Source organism: Talpa europaea, assembly GCF_964194135.1.
Source record: "Talpa europaea genome assembly, chromosome: 10".
Taxonomy (NCBI): Eukaryota; Metazoa; Chordata; class Mammalia; order Eulipotyphla; family Talpidae; genus Talpa; species Talpa europaea.
Window position 1 is genome coordinate 56,389,315 of NC_140077.1, and position 15,797 is coordinate 56,405,111.

The following is a 15,797-nucleotide window of genomic DNA, read 5'->3' on the forward strand; positions in this document are numbered from 1 at the left end:
CCTGTTGGCGCAAGGGGTTAAGTACTGCACTATGAGGCAATCCACAGCCTCTGCAGCACAAGTTCAATACCCGGCCAGGCAGGGAGCAACACACATGATGCAGCAGACCTGTCCTGACTTACCTGCTGCACCCCTCAGCAGTGTACTTTGGTCAATCTGCCTGTTCTGTTCCCCACTCTGTCTCTGGTGACTCCTATCCCCCTACCCCTGCATTTCTGGCCTGTACCCCAGCTCTAGTATGCATAAATAAATAAATCTTTAAAAAAAGAATTAAAAAAATGAAATAGTGCAAGCAACTTCTTGGTTAATTTAATAAGAAATAACATCCAAGTCATAGGGGTTCCTGAAAAAGAAAGAGAAAGTAATGAAAACTGATTAAAAGAAATAATTACTGACAGCCATGTCAACCTGGGAAACAAACCTAACATCCTTGTCCAAGATGCCCAAATCGTTCTGAATAAAATAATAGCCCACAGAAAGACTCCGAGAGACATTACAATAAAACTGCTCAAGACTAATGACAAGGACGTTGTGACAAAAAGGGGTAACATAAGGGAACATCAATTAGACTTTTGGCAAAATTTTTAGTAGAAACCTTATAGGCAAAAAGGGTAGACAGACATCAGTTTGTCCCCCTATGTCTCCAAAAATATTAGTGGGTTTCAAAGTCAGGTCTAGATATCTAGTTTCAGTAGTCCAAGATGAAAATTATTCCTCTGTGAAGGAATTTGAAAGAGACATAGAGTTATATGTCCCTGAGAATCTGATTTTTCCCTTACTTGTTCTACAATTTGTGCTGCCAGTAGCTATACACCCTGTCAGGTGAAACTGGAGAGCAGGTTTTTATATTTGATAGTGGAGCTATTTGGAAATGGAAACAAACATCCCTGCTCTTACTAGGGCCAAGAACAGGGGCTTTTTTGCTTCCTACATCATGTCAGCCAGAAATTTCTGATTTTCAGTGTTAGATCACACTATCAAACTTCAGCATGGAGCTTCCCTACCTTGTACAGCAGCTTGTGGTAGTTGTAGGGACATTTGTCCCCAATCATTGGCCCCCTCTCCTGTTTCTTCTATATTCTGTATTGCCACTCTGTCAGTGTTGTCTGTAAACACGACAGCTTCTGGTCACCCACCTTCAAAAATGAATGTGCCTGGGTAATCATGTTTTTTTCCAGTGATAAGTTGATGTGAGACATGTGAGATATTTTGTTGATTTCTGGTTGTGCTTTTAGAAGATGTTTTCATGGCACAAGTTATTTTAGCCCTCAAACTATTCTATTTTTTAAATCATGAAGTACAATTATTTGACAGCTTATTTGATTTTTCACAGTATATATAGGTTTTCTCCCCTCAGGTGTGGACACCATTGTTTTCCCACCACCAACGCACCCTAATGACACAACTTATTCTGATATGTTTTCTGGGTCTGTTGGAATGGCTCTTACGTTCATTCATCCATATTTGGTGAGCAGAACACCTCTAGATGGAAGGCTGTGCTATTATAGTCTGCTGAAATAAGCAAGATATGCCTTTTGTTTCTTATAGTCATTGAACTGCTGGGGTAACCTGTTTAATTTCCATCTAGAAGTCTTGGTTTTGCAGCTGAGAGTCAAGATAGAATCTGTTTGACTCAAAGTAGGTTCTATAATACGCACACAAACACATATGTGTATATGTATGTGCACATATGTGTATATGCACACACACATATCAGGGTTATAAAAAGTTATAGGATCATCTTGATATTTATTACTAAGGAAGGCAAGTGGGATTAGACAGAGTAACAAAACCGTTTATAGTACTTATTAAAAATGGAAAACATGTAATGCTCATAATATTGTTACCTTAGACAAGTTTTCATTCAGTATTTTTTTTTTAAGATTTATTTATATATACAAGTACTGGGTACAGTCAGAAGCACGGGAGGGTGAGAGAATTCACCAGGGACAGAGTGGGGAGCAGAACAGGCATATCTACAAAATACACTGGTGAGGGGAGCAGCGGGCGGCAGGAGAGGTCTGTCACGCCATCTGGGACCTTCACCAGTGGCCGGGGATCTAACAGGTGCTGCAGAGGATGTGGGTAGCTTCGCAACCCAGCACTCAACCACTGCGCCACCGGGAAGGCCCAGTATATTCAAAGGTTCATCTCCACTTGATATTAAATCAGTTGATTAACCTAATATATCTAGCTTCAAAACCAGGACATACTAAGCTAATCATCTTTAAAAATATTTTAGAAAAAAATTTTTGAGTTGAGATTATAAGCAAATGTCAATACTCTTACTTAGGCTTAACACAGCCACCTCTAGTATCTCTTAAAGCAAAATCTGAGCAATCTGTAACAGAATTAGCTGAGAGTTTGCTAGAAATGTATACTTTTAAGAATTTCTCAAATTTTGGGAAATAGATGTCTTTAATCTTCAATCTAAATTACATATTTCTGTGATTCTTCCAGTCTATAATTTTTGCTAATTATTGACCTTTGTTGTGTCACCATATAATACTTTTTAAAGACTGTATTATTTCTTACTCAATTCTGTTATATGTTTTCTCATTAGATGAAGTTTTAGAAATATTACTAGAATAGTGCATTCAACATTTTTTTTTTGGTTAGAGGAAAAATATCTTAAAAATATAAGCACAGCTTGCTTTTAATTCTCATGATTAATATAATACAATTTGCTAAACAGTGTATACTGATAAATGTTTATTCAAATAATAAATTAGTTACTTAACACAAAGGCTCTATGTAATCGTTCTAAGCAGTATTAATCTTAATTGTAGATACTCTGTTGAATCACAATATTTATGAGACACTTAGCAAAATGAAAATTTTATATAGTTATAAAAGATGTTTTTAGTGAATAAGAGTTCAATTAAAAAGTGTTCTGAAGAACAATAAAATCCCTAATTGCTAACTACATTATTTGAAAAATTCTACATGTTAAATGAAAATTGTAACTAAAAAAAGATCAGAAATATCCTCTAAATTAATTTGTATGGAAAATAAGAATAAGTATAATTATATCACTGAGAGAACTCCTTCAGAATTGAAGAGGGTAATCACAAAATATACAAATGACAGAAATGATGGGGGGAGAGAGAGAATAAAAAGGAAGAGGAAGATATTGTAACTCTGGATATTAAAAGCTAATCTTCTCACATTCCCCTCAATGAGCCTGAGATGGGCAATTTGAGTTAGTCATTATCTTATTAGCTCTCATTTCTTAACTGACCCGTATGTGTCAGCTGTCTTCTCTTGTTCTCTTTTTTGCACTCCCTCCTTTTTTTTCCCTTTTTCATGTCTCCCCTTTGCCTCCTCACCTCTACCCTCTCCTACTTTTTCCTCCTCCTTCTTCTGAAACAATCCAATGCAGCTCCAACGTAGGTATTTCACCTGATGCTCACAACCACATGCACAATCACAACTGCACAAAACAACCAAAGAAAAATATCCCAGTGCTAGAAGAAAAGCCTTTTTGCTATAGCTATTGAGAAACTGTTACATTGTCAAAACTGCACTAAAATACAAGAATGACCATAAGGTCTTTTAAATGGTAAGAAAATTTTCTTATAAATTATATTATCAAAATGTGGAATACGTTGTGTTTTTCTGAGGACAACTTCTGTCAGAGCAGGAGTGTTGAAAGACACTATTTTTTATTTAAAGATTTATTTATGCATACAAAACTGGGGTACAGGCCAGAGGTTTGGGGGTGAGAGGATTCACCAGAGACAGAGTGGGAAGCAGAACAGACAGACTGACTGAAATAAATACACTGCTGAGGGGAGCAGTGGGTGAGACAGGAGAGGTCTGCTCACCAAATGGGTCACCTCCTTGGTGGGGGATTGAACTCCTGCTGCAGTGGTTTCAGATAGCTTCATAGTGCTGCGTTTTAACCACTTCCACCACCAGGGAAGCCCTGGAAATCACTTTAGGCATTGTCCTTAGATTGGTGTATTGCCAGGAAGAAACCTAATCCCTGACAGGGTAGGAGTCTTATTTTAATGAAGTACACTGTATTTTTTTTTAATTCTTTTTAAAAAATATTTATTTTTAAAGATTTATTTGTTTATTTATTTAATTATTTATTTATACATACAAGCACTGGGTACAGTCAGAAGCACAGAAGGGTGAGAGAATTCACCAGAGTCAGAGTGGGGAGCAGAGCAGGCAGACTGACAAAGTACACTGCTGAGGGGAGCAGCAGGTGGTAGGAGAGGTCTGCGTGCCATGTGGGACCCTCCCCAGCGGCCAGGGATAGAACCTGCACTGCAGAGGCTGCGGGCAGCTTTGTAACCCAGCACTCAACCACTGTGCCACCGGGGAGGCCATTTTTTTAATTCTTTTAATTGAGGTAACATGGGATTCCTCCCCATCAGGTATTGCTACAAGATGTTAACCATCACCAGATCACCCATTGTCAACCAGCATAGTCCACTGTGCTTCCTTCCCTCTGTATCCTTATCCTTCCTCCAACCTTTACTCCCAGATGCTTTGGTTCTATAGTCATTTTTCAAGGGCTTTTTTTTTAAGTTTGTCTTTCTGTGATTCTTAGTATAGTTTCTTTATATTCACCATATTAGTGACATATTTCAGTATTTCTCTTTCTGACATATAATTTAGTGTTATCCCTTCAAACTCCATCCTGCAAATGACTTTAGTTTTTTCTTTTTTGATTGTTGATTCGTATTCATTGTGTATATCTACCAGATCTTGATCCACTGGTCTGTTCTGGGGCATTTAGGTTGTTTCCATATCTTGACTATTGTAAATAGAGCTGCTATGAACATAGGGGTGCAGATTTTCTTTGGATTAGTGCATTTGTATTTTTTGATAGATTCCTATGAGTATATTTGCTCAGTCATGTGGCAGATCTGTTTTTAATCTTTTGAGAAACCTCCACACTACTTCCCATAGGGGCTGGACCAGTGTACTTTTCTACCAACAGTGTAGAAGCATTCCTTTTTCTGCATACCTTGACCAGAACTTTTTGCATCTGGTCATTTTGTTATAGGACATTCTCACTGGTGTAAGGTGATATCTCATTTTGATTTTGATTTGCATTTCCTTGTTTATTCATGTTCCTATTTTTCATTAATATCTCTTCTTTGCAGAAATGTCTTATTCAACTCCTTTACCCATTTGTTGATTTGTTTATTTGTTATTTGAGTTGTATGAGTTATTTGTAGATTTTGTATATCAGTCCCTTGTCATATGTATGGTATGCAAATATTTTCTCCCATTTTGTAGTATATATATTTGTTTTGTTATAGTCCCTTTTGCTGTGCAGAAGTTCTTTAGTTTGATGTAGTTCTAGTTGTTTATTTTCTCTTTTGTTTTCATGAAGAACACTTTTTAGGCCTGTTTGGGATGATGGTAAAATTTTCCTACTCCAAGGTGTTTTTGCTGAGGCTTGAATGGATGAAAAATATCAGCATCATATTAATAGGAGAAAAGTTAAAAAAAAAAACAGAAAATTCAAATGTTTGTAAATTCTAAAGTATAATGGAGCACACTTGAATATTTTTGTTCTCTTTATAAAACTGTGGCAGCAGGAGACAGATGGGGAGACTTCACATGACAGAGGAGGAAGGGGTACCTCATTTACACTCTAAGGATTCGGAGGATATTCTCAAAGAGTACATGTTCACGGATAAATGTGCACCCATATGACAATTCTTCTAAATTACATTCTTCTAGGTTATGCAAGGCAGGTCAGTGATTGCTTCTTTAATTGGGGGAAAAAATGAGCAAAGAAAAAAGTTTGTAAAGTCTCCCTTGGTCTTTACTTAAAACAATCTATTTTCCATGTGTTGGTGGTAGACATTTCCAAGCACACTCCAGTAATATTCTTCTTCAGGAACTAGATTGACCATTAGTTCATATCAAAGTGGCACTTATTAGAAGAGTCCTACTTTGAGAATGTTGATAAAACTTATCTTGAGGGTTGGTAAAATGAAATTAACCAATAACACAGATGCTTTTTCACATATATATGCTGTTTCAAGTTAGTAGTTGTATTTAATACTTGAAAATGCTGAAATGTTAAAAAAGGATATTAGATAGAAACCATTAATTGCAATGTTTGAACACTTCAGTAATAAAATAAGTGTTGACAATATATTACGGCAACAAGACCAATTTCCAGATACCCGAACTTCAATGTAGAAGTATTCCAAGACTATGAAGTGTAACTCTAATAATAAATGAAAAACTGTTGTGGGAAACAAGTTTCTGTTTTATCATCATCAGAGGACTCTTGTAAAATCCCCTGGGGGAAAAAAGTTTATAGAAGTGAAAAAATATTAAACTAAGCTTGCACCCATGTTCCATTTTCAGATTAGACCACACCATCTATAATTTTCAAGAGGACTTAGCTACAGTATTGAGTTCTGTAGTTCATTTTCTATTCAAATGATGTGAAATCTCTATCTTCCTATTTTCAGACATCCAATGACACCTTTGAAATCCCTCTCATGCTGACTGGAAATGTAGTGTTAAGAAAGAGGCTCAATTATGAAGATAAAACCCGCTACTTTGTCATCATCCAAGCTAACGTGAGTATTCTGTTTCTCTTACTTCTGTGAACTTTTCACTTAAAGAATTGATCCAAAATATATGAAACCCAGCAGAAGGCTCACTGAGGAGACAGAGGTAAGCTGGGAGGCTTGCCCATGCTGGGCGCCTTCTAGCCTGCAGTTCCAGCCCAGAGGGGAGCAGCACCCACCGCTGGGGCAGACCGGGCGTGCAGGGGAGTGCGTCCCCTGCACTGGCATTTTGCAGCACGGACCTTTCTTGCTGGAGACTGTGTGAACCCAGCAGAAGGCTCACAGAGGAGACAGAGCAGGGACCTTTCTTTGCTGGAGACTTGTGAACCCAGCAGAAGTTCCCCAGAGGAGCCAGTGGTGAGCTGGGAAGGTCGCCCAAGATGCCAGCCAGTACCAGCAACACAGTGTCACAAGGAATACGGCAAATTAGAAAACAGGCAGTAGGGAGTAGAAAAACCACATGCAACCCAGCAACTCCTCAGCAAAAAAGCACACCGCAAAAAAAAAACCATCTACCAGATTGCAATGACAGTAACTTGGAAGAACTTCTGAGCCTTCCAGATAGAGAATTAAAAATTGCTGTGATTAAAAAACTGACAGAAGTCATAAAGGAAAACAATGATAAGGGGAAAATAATTAATGACCAGAAGAATGAAATTGAGTCCCTAAAGAGAGAAGTAAAAGAAATGCAGGAGATCAAAGAATTAATGGAGATGCTAAAGAACTCTGGGAAAAGCAATGAAAGCAGAATAGATGAAATGGAAGAACGAATAAGTACTCTTGAAGACACAGAAATAAAAAGAACTAAAACAGAAAAGGAAGGAGAAGTACGAAGGAAAAAGACCGAAGAAAGACTTCGGGAACTATCTGACTCCATGAGGAAAGGAAATATAAGAGTTATAGGAATCCCAGAAGGAGAGGAGAGAGATGTAGGAACAGAGAAAATATTCATGGATGTAATTGAAGAGAACTTCCCAAACGCGAAGAAGGATCTGAAAATTGATATACAAGAAGCAAGAAGAACACCAAACTTCCATGACGAAAGGAAAAATACAGCAAGACACATAATAGTAAAGCTCCCAAGAATCCAAGACAAGGAAAAAATAATGAAACTAACAAGAGGGAAGAAACAGATAACATTCAAAGGGAAACCAATCAGACTGACATCAGACTTCTCTGAAGAAACACTACGGGCAAGGAGAGAGTGGAGGGACATAGTCAACAGACTCCAAGAAAACAGATGCCAACCAAGAATACTCTATCCCGCAAAGCTCTCCTTCCTCTTTGAAGAAAGAATATGGACCTTCCCAGACAAACAGAAACTCCGGAATTTCATTAAAACTAAACCCCCACTCCAAAAAATACTACAAGGAGTCCTAAAGCCAGAACCTCAGAGGGACGAATAACAACAAAAGAAGGCCAAAGAAAGTTATTAAAAGAATAAATAAATAAAATCAAAGGAAAGACAAATACAATGGCAAATACAGATGCTAACATATCAATACTAACTCTAAATGTAAATGGACTAAACTCTCCAATAAAAAGACACAGAGTTGCAGGCTGGATTAAAAAACAAAACCCAACCTTTTGCTGTCTCCAGGAAACACATGTAGCTGCAAAAGATAAAAATAGACTCAAAGTTAAAGGATGGAAAACAATTCTACAAGCAAATGGACCAAAAAAGAAGGCAGGAACAGCTATACTCATATCAGATAAAAAAGATTTCAAACTTAAAAAGATAAAAAGAGATCCCAGTGGTCATTACATTATGATCAAGGGGACAATACTTCAAGAAGAAATAACACTCATTAACATATATTCACCAAACGAAGGAGCACCAAAATATATCAGACAACTATTGGCATCTCTGAAAACAGACATCAGAGAAAACACATACGTAGTGGGAGACTTCAACACACCACTATCAACAGTGGATAGATCAACAAGACAAAAAATAAGTAAAGACACTAAAGCTCTAAATAAGGATCTAGAGTGCTTGGGCTTAACAGACATATATAGAACACTAAACCCCAAAAAATCTGAGTATACATTTTTCTCAAGCGCACACGGATCATTCTCTAGGATCGATCATATACTGGGGCACAAGACAAACATCAACAGATACACCAAGATTGAAATCATACCAACCATCTTTTCTGACCATGAAGGCATCAAACTAGAAATAAACCATAAAAAGAAGGCAAGGTACTCTCCTACCTCGTGGAGATTGAAACCCACACTACTGGAAGTCCACTGGACTAACGAGGAGATAAAAGAAGAAATTAAAAAATTCTTTGAATTGAATGACAAGGAGGACACCAATTTCCTAAATGTATGGGATTCTGCAAAAGCAGTAATAAGAGGAAAATATATAGCAATAGATGCTCACATCAAGAAACAAGAAAGAACTCAAAGAAACAACCAAATCTTGAAGCTCAAAGATCTAGAAAAAGAACAACAAAAAAACCCCAAAACCAGTAGAAGAAAAGAAATAATAAAAACCAAAGCAGAAATAAATGAAATCGAAACTAAAAAAACAATCCAAAAGATCAATGAAATCAAGAGCTGGTTCTTCGAAAAAATAAATATAATAGATAAACCCCTAGCCAGGCTCACAAGGGCAAAAAGGGAGAAAGCACAAATAAATAGGATAATAAATGAAAGAGGAGAAATCACAACGGACACAGCAGAAATCAAAAGAATAATTAATAACTACTATGAACAGTTATATGGAAACAAGTTCAACAATCTAGAGGAGATGGACAAATTCCTACAACTCTACAATCACCCAAAGCTAGATAAAGAAGAAATAGAACACCTAAACAGACCAATTACAATTAGCGAAATTGAAATGGTAATCAAAATCCTCCCCAAAAACAAAAGCCCAGGACCTGATGGATTTACAAATGAATTGTACCAAACATTCAGAGACGAATTGGTGCCTATCCTTCACAAACTTTTCCAAAAAATTGAGAAGGAAGGTATAATACCTAACACGTTCTATGAAGCCAATATTACACTAATACCAAAACCGAACAAGGACAACACAAAAAAAGAAAACTATAGGCAAATCTCCCTAATGAATACGGATGCAAAAATCCTCAATAAAATTTTAGCTATCAGAATCCAACAGTGTATCCATAAGGTAATTCACCACGACCAAGCAGGATTCATTCCAGGGACACAAGGATGGTTTAACATCCGAAAATCAATCAATGTTATCCAACACATCAACAAAAAGAAATATAAAAACCATATGATAATATCAATAGATGCTGAGAAAGCTTTCGACAAAGTACAACACCCGTTCATGATAAAAGCCCTTGAAATTCTTGGGATACAAGGAACGTACCTCAACATCATAAAGGCCATATATGACAAGCCAACAGCCAGTATCATTCTCAATGGTGAAAAGCTGAAAGCAATTCCATTAAGATCTGGAACAAGACAAGGATGTCCACTCTCACCATTGCTTTTCAATATAATACTGGAAGTCCTAGCCAGAGCAATAAGACAGAGAAAGACATCCAAGGAATCCAAATAGGAAAAGAAGAAGTCAAACTATCACTCTTTGCAGATGATATGATAATATACATAGAGAACCCCAAAAACTCCACAGAAAAACTAATTCAACTCATCAATCAGTTCAGTAAAGTGGCAGGATACAAAATCAACACGCAAAAGTCAGTAGCCTTCCTATATACAAACAATAAATCTGAAGAAGAAGAAATCAAAAAAACCATCCCTTTTATTATTGAAACAAAAAAAAAATCAAATATTTGGGAATAAATCTAACAAAAGAGGTAAAGGACCTATACAAGGAAAACTATAAAACACTGTTAAAAGAAATAGAAGAAGACACAAAGAAATGGAAAAACATCCCCTGCTAATGGATTGGGAGAATAAACATTATTAAAATGGCCATCCTACCAAAAGCAATATACAGATTCAATGCTATTCCAATCAAAATTTCAATGTCAATCTTCAAAGAAATAGAACAATTATTGATGAAATTCATATGGAATCACAAAAAACCCTGAATAGCCAAAGCTCTCCTGAAAAGAAAAAAGGGAATGGAGGCATCAAACTCCCAGACTTCAAACTCTACTACAAAGCCATAATCATCAAAACGGCATGGTATTGGAACAAGAACAGACATACAGACCAATGGAATCGAATAGAAAATCCAGAAATAAACCCACAGATTTATGGTCAACTAATCTTTGACAAAGGAGCAAAGACTATGCATTGGAGCAAAGAAAGTTTGTTCAATAAATGGTGCTGGGAAAACTGGGTCGCTACATGCAAAAGAATGAAGCTTGACCACTACCTCACACCATATACAAAAATCAACTCAAAATGGATTAAAGAACTAGACATGAGACCTGAAACCATAAAATATATAGAAGGAAATATAGGCGAAACACTACGTAATTTGCATATCAAAGACATCTTTACAGACACATCACCCAAAGCAGTGATAGTGAAGGCAAACATCAACAGCTGGGACTACATCAAATTAAAGAGCTTCTGCACAGCAAAAGAGACAATAACAAAAACAAAGAGAAACCCCACCAACTGGGAGAAAATTTTTGCACACAACACTAATGATAAAGGACTGATCACAAAAATCTGCAAAGAGCTGATGAGACTCAACAACAACAAAGAAAATAATCCAGTCAAAAAATGGACAGAGGAGCTAAAAAGAAACTTCTCTGAAGAGGAAATGTGAATGGCCAACAGGCATATGAAAAAATGTTCAACATCACTTGCAATCAGGGAAATGCAAATCAAAACTACCATGAGATACCATCTTACACCAGTGAGAATGGCACATATTAAAAAAACTAGCAACAACAAATGTTGGCGAGGTTGTGGAGAAAAAGGAACTCTTCTGCACTGTTGGTGGGAGTGCAAACTGGTCCAACCACTATGGAGAGCTCTGTGGAGATTTCTTGACCTACTAAACATAGAGCTTCCACAGGATCCAGCAATTCCACTCCTAGGTATTTACCCAAAGAACACAGAAACATCAATTCCAAAGAACACCTGCACCCCTATGTTTATAGCAGCACTATTTACAATAGCTAAGCTTTGGAAACAGCCCAAATGCCCAAAAGTAGATGACTGGATCAAGAAGATGTGGTACATATATACCATGGAATATTACTCAGCATTCAAAAAAGATAAACACATGCAATTTGCAGCAACATGGATGGCGCTGGAAGGGATCATGCTCAGTGAAATAAGCCAAAAAGAAAAAGAAAAATACCGGATGGTCTCACTCATAGCAGGAATCTAGAATACTTAAATAAGGGACCAGGAAAATGAATAACTATAAGAAAGTGAAAATCAAAATCAACAAAAACTATGAACCAGAGACACTTATTGGGGGGTGGAGGGCGGGAGGGGAGGGATTGGGGTCAGAATGGGGGGATTGCAATTGTATGGGGAATATAAAAATAAAATTTATTAATTAAAAAAAAGACAAAATATATGAATATGAAACTATAACCTCAACAGGGTAACTCTGCCCTCTGTGTATTTTATATATTCTATTCTTCTAAATGGGAGATGGGATAATGTTGGATATAATTGTTTTCAATCTATTCTTAACTTTCAGAATCTCTCACACCCATACCTAAATCATTTGTTTTTAACATAATCTGAAGTTAATCAATGCATGTTCCACTAAACATGTACAACCAAATCACATTGAGAGCATATTCAAAATTCAGATGGACCTAACCTCAGACCCCCTGAAAAAAAGTTATTTAAGGTAGAAATGGATTAACTGCATATTATTTATTAGCACCCCAGGTGATTGCAAAGTATATTAAAGGTAGAGAACTATCAAATGAGTAACCTTTTCCCTTATGGTATCCTTTATTGCATAAATCATCACTAGATATCAGCCACTGTGACCATGATAATAATATGAGTATAGCAGTAATGGAAAAATAAAAAAATATATAGTTTTTATACAACAGACATATTGCTATTATTTATTATTATTGTTGCTGTTATTATGACCTCCCTATATTTAAGTGGATAAAGGCTTGGCTTGGTTTGGCAGCTCAAGTATATCACCTTGAATTTTTTCTGCCCCTATATTCTTTTATCTGTAATTTGACTATTATTCCAATACTTTACTGCTGGTGCTAGTGACTATTAAAGGCATAAGCCTCATAACTGCATTTCAAGTCTGAATGTAAACAGATGGAAAGGGTAGGAAAACAAGGATGCTTATGTTTGTTGATTCTCTTTCTTTTTATCTGAGTGAAAAACCAGTCTCCTAATAGAACTGGTTTATATTAGGCAATGTAGCAGAAAGGAGAGTTGAGAAAGCTGATATGTGTTAAATTGAGATGAGATAATTATCCCTGGATTATACCAATTATAATCATATCCTGGGGCTAGGCACACTGATGACCCTTAAAAAAAAAAAAAAAAGAAAAGAAAATAATTCATTAGCAAGGAGAAAAATAGGGTAGCATATTAGCAAAAACTAAAGCAGGCCACAGATTGTATTTTAACCACAATTAAAATTAAAAGTCTCCTACTGAAGGGGAGAAGTTATTTGTGAATCATTATATCAGAAAAAGAATTAATAACCCAAATATATGAGTTCATGAAATTCAATAACAAAAAAGAAACAAGTAACATAATTAAAATATGGACAGAACCTCTACTCACATACCCCAGAATAGGAGGTTGTGCTAAAACTCTGCCCTAAATACAAGTATAGAAAAACTGTATTTTGGTCACAGAACACATCATCAGTTTAACACTAACAATGGAAACCAAAACATGCATGCCTTGCTCTGAGGTTCATGACTCACTAGTGCACTGAGTAGCAAACAGGTAAGGAGTTGTGGACAGGGTAATAGCCATGCCAGTCAGTCCAACAAGCCAGGTTTCATGCGTAGATGGAGAGGGACATATAGACTCAGCAAGAGCAATGAGTGTAGATCTTGTCCATGCTCACTGGGATTGTTTAATCCAATTGTGGAATATCTGGCTGCCAGCAAGTAGTGTGGGCAAGGGAATCACCTCCCCTTTCCTTGCAGGGAGTGCTGAAAGAAAGATCTGCTTCTCAGTTGGCACCAGGAATGATTTTTGTCCTCCTCTTAGTGTTCCACAACAACCCTGCACTACACAAATGGAATTAGAGGATCTAACAGAAAAAGGACTTTAGAGTAGCAATTTTAAGAAAACTCAATGAAACTGTGAAAAGACAGGAAAATAGAAAAAGGGAGGTGCAGGATCTCAGGAAAGAAATAGATGAACAGTGAGAATTCAATGCTGAAGAGATTGCAAATATTAAAAAAAAAAACACAAAGAGAAGATGAATGAAATTAAAAAATAAAGGGCAATAGACTTAAAGTGGAAATACCATATCCAGCAATACAACTGCTATATATTACCAAAATAATATGAAGACACTAATATGAAAAGAAGAGTCATGCAGCCTTATGGTCAAAGCAACATTATTCACAATTGGCAAGACATGGATTAGATTAAAATTTTCTGGAATACATGCTCAATGTAATAATAACTAACTATTAAAAAAGATCAATACCGGGTCTCCCTCATGGTGCAAGGAGTTAAGAGACAGCACTATGAAGTTACCTATAGCCACTGCAGCATGAGTTCGATCCCTGGCCAGGGAGGTGACCTACTTGGCGAAGAAGACCTCTCCTGACTTGCCCACTGCTCCCCTCAGCAGTGTATTTCAGTCAGTCTGCCTGTGCTGTTCTCCACTCTGTCTCTGGTGAATCCTCTCACCCCCTCACACACCTCTGGCCTATACCCCAGTTCTTGTACGCATAAATAAATCTTTAAAAAAAAAAGATAAATAGACCTTTTGGGACAAAAATGGATAGAATTTGATGTGATTATGCTAAGTGAAAAAAAAAAAAACCTAGGAAATTGAAGACTGTTACTGGATTATCTCACATGTTTGTGGAATATAAATAACCAAAGAGAACAAACTGGAAAGACCTAGAGAATAGTTCTTAGATCATGCATAATATATTGGTTACTAGAAGAATTGGAGGAGAGGGATATGGGGCTTAAGGAGGGAAGGTGACATGATTGTGGTACTGTAGTTTTGATGGAGAGTAAGTGAGTCACAATATAGGGAAGGAACATAGGGAAGTATTAAGTTGTACTCTGAAAATTACACAGTGATGTAAACTAGTGGCAAATCAATGAAACTTAAAAGAGTCTAAAATAAATAAATAAAAAATAGAAGATGAGCAGAGGATCTGAATAGATACTTCTCCATAGAAGACATACAGATGACCAACAGGATGGGATGATCTTCATCATCTCTTATTATTAGGGAAATGCAAATCATAACAATGAGAAATAATTTATACTTGCGAGAATGGCTATTATCCAAAATATAAGAAAAGCAAGTGTTAGAGAGGGTGTGGAGAAAAGGGACAACCTTGTACATTGTTGGTAGGATTGTAGATTGGTACAGCCACTATGGAAAATGGTATGGCGATTACCCAAAATATTAAGAATAGAAATATCTTATAATACAATTAGCAACATTTGAGTACCCAAAGAACATGAAAACATTCATTTGAAAAGATGACTGCATCCCATATTTATGGAAGCAATATTTTCAAGTCAGTATGTGTGGAAACAATATATGTGCTCATCAGTGTATATGTGGATAAAGTATATATACACAGTAAAATACTCTTCAGGTCTAAAAAGTTTATAATCCTGTTATTTGCAAGAAAATGTAGTGATCAAGAGAATATTATGCTAAATACAATAAGTTAGAAAGAAAAACAACTTATGTATGGTAGATAAACAATATCAAGATTTAAAATCAAAGATAAACCAAATTTTAGATTTTAAGAACAAAATAATGGTTACCTGAAGAGAAGGGGAAGATAAGTGGGTTCATCAGGTAAAAGGAGTCATTTCTATGGTGATGGATAGAAACTAAAATTTTGGCAGCAAAAATAACATAATATACACATATGTTGATTTATAATGTTGTGTATCCAAAATGTATGTAATGCTATAAACCAGTGTGACAATTAAAAAACTGTTTATATGTTTTTACATCTTATGTACACCATATTTCAGAAACAACCCCTTATTTAACCTTCCTTCATGTCTGCTCCCTACTGAAACGTGGAATATGTGCTAATTTTACATCCATTTTTTTTCTTTTAGATCTGTCAGTTTCTTGGGCATATTCTGAGTAATAGG

At 36.3% G+C, this 15,797-nt stretch overlaps 1 protein-coding gene across 1 annotated transcript in view; it reads left to right on the forward strand.

Moving 5' to 3' along the window:
* Positions 1-15,797, forward strand: part of PCDH15 (protocadherin related 15) — a gene marked incomplete at both ends in the record, with an annotated part of 665,703 nt that overhangs the window by 275,732 nt on the left and 374,174 nt on the right. The window contains one exon of the mRNA XM_084244834.1: positions 6,456-6,566. Coding sequence (XP_084100960.1) covers positions 6,456-6,566 — 111 coding nt within the window. The remainder of the gene's footprint in view (positions 1-6,455; positions 6,567-15,797) is intronic.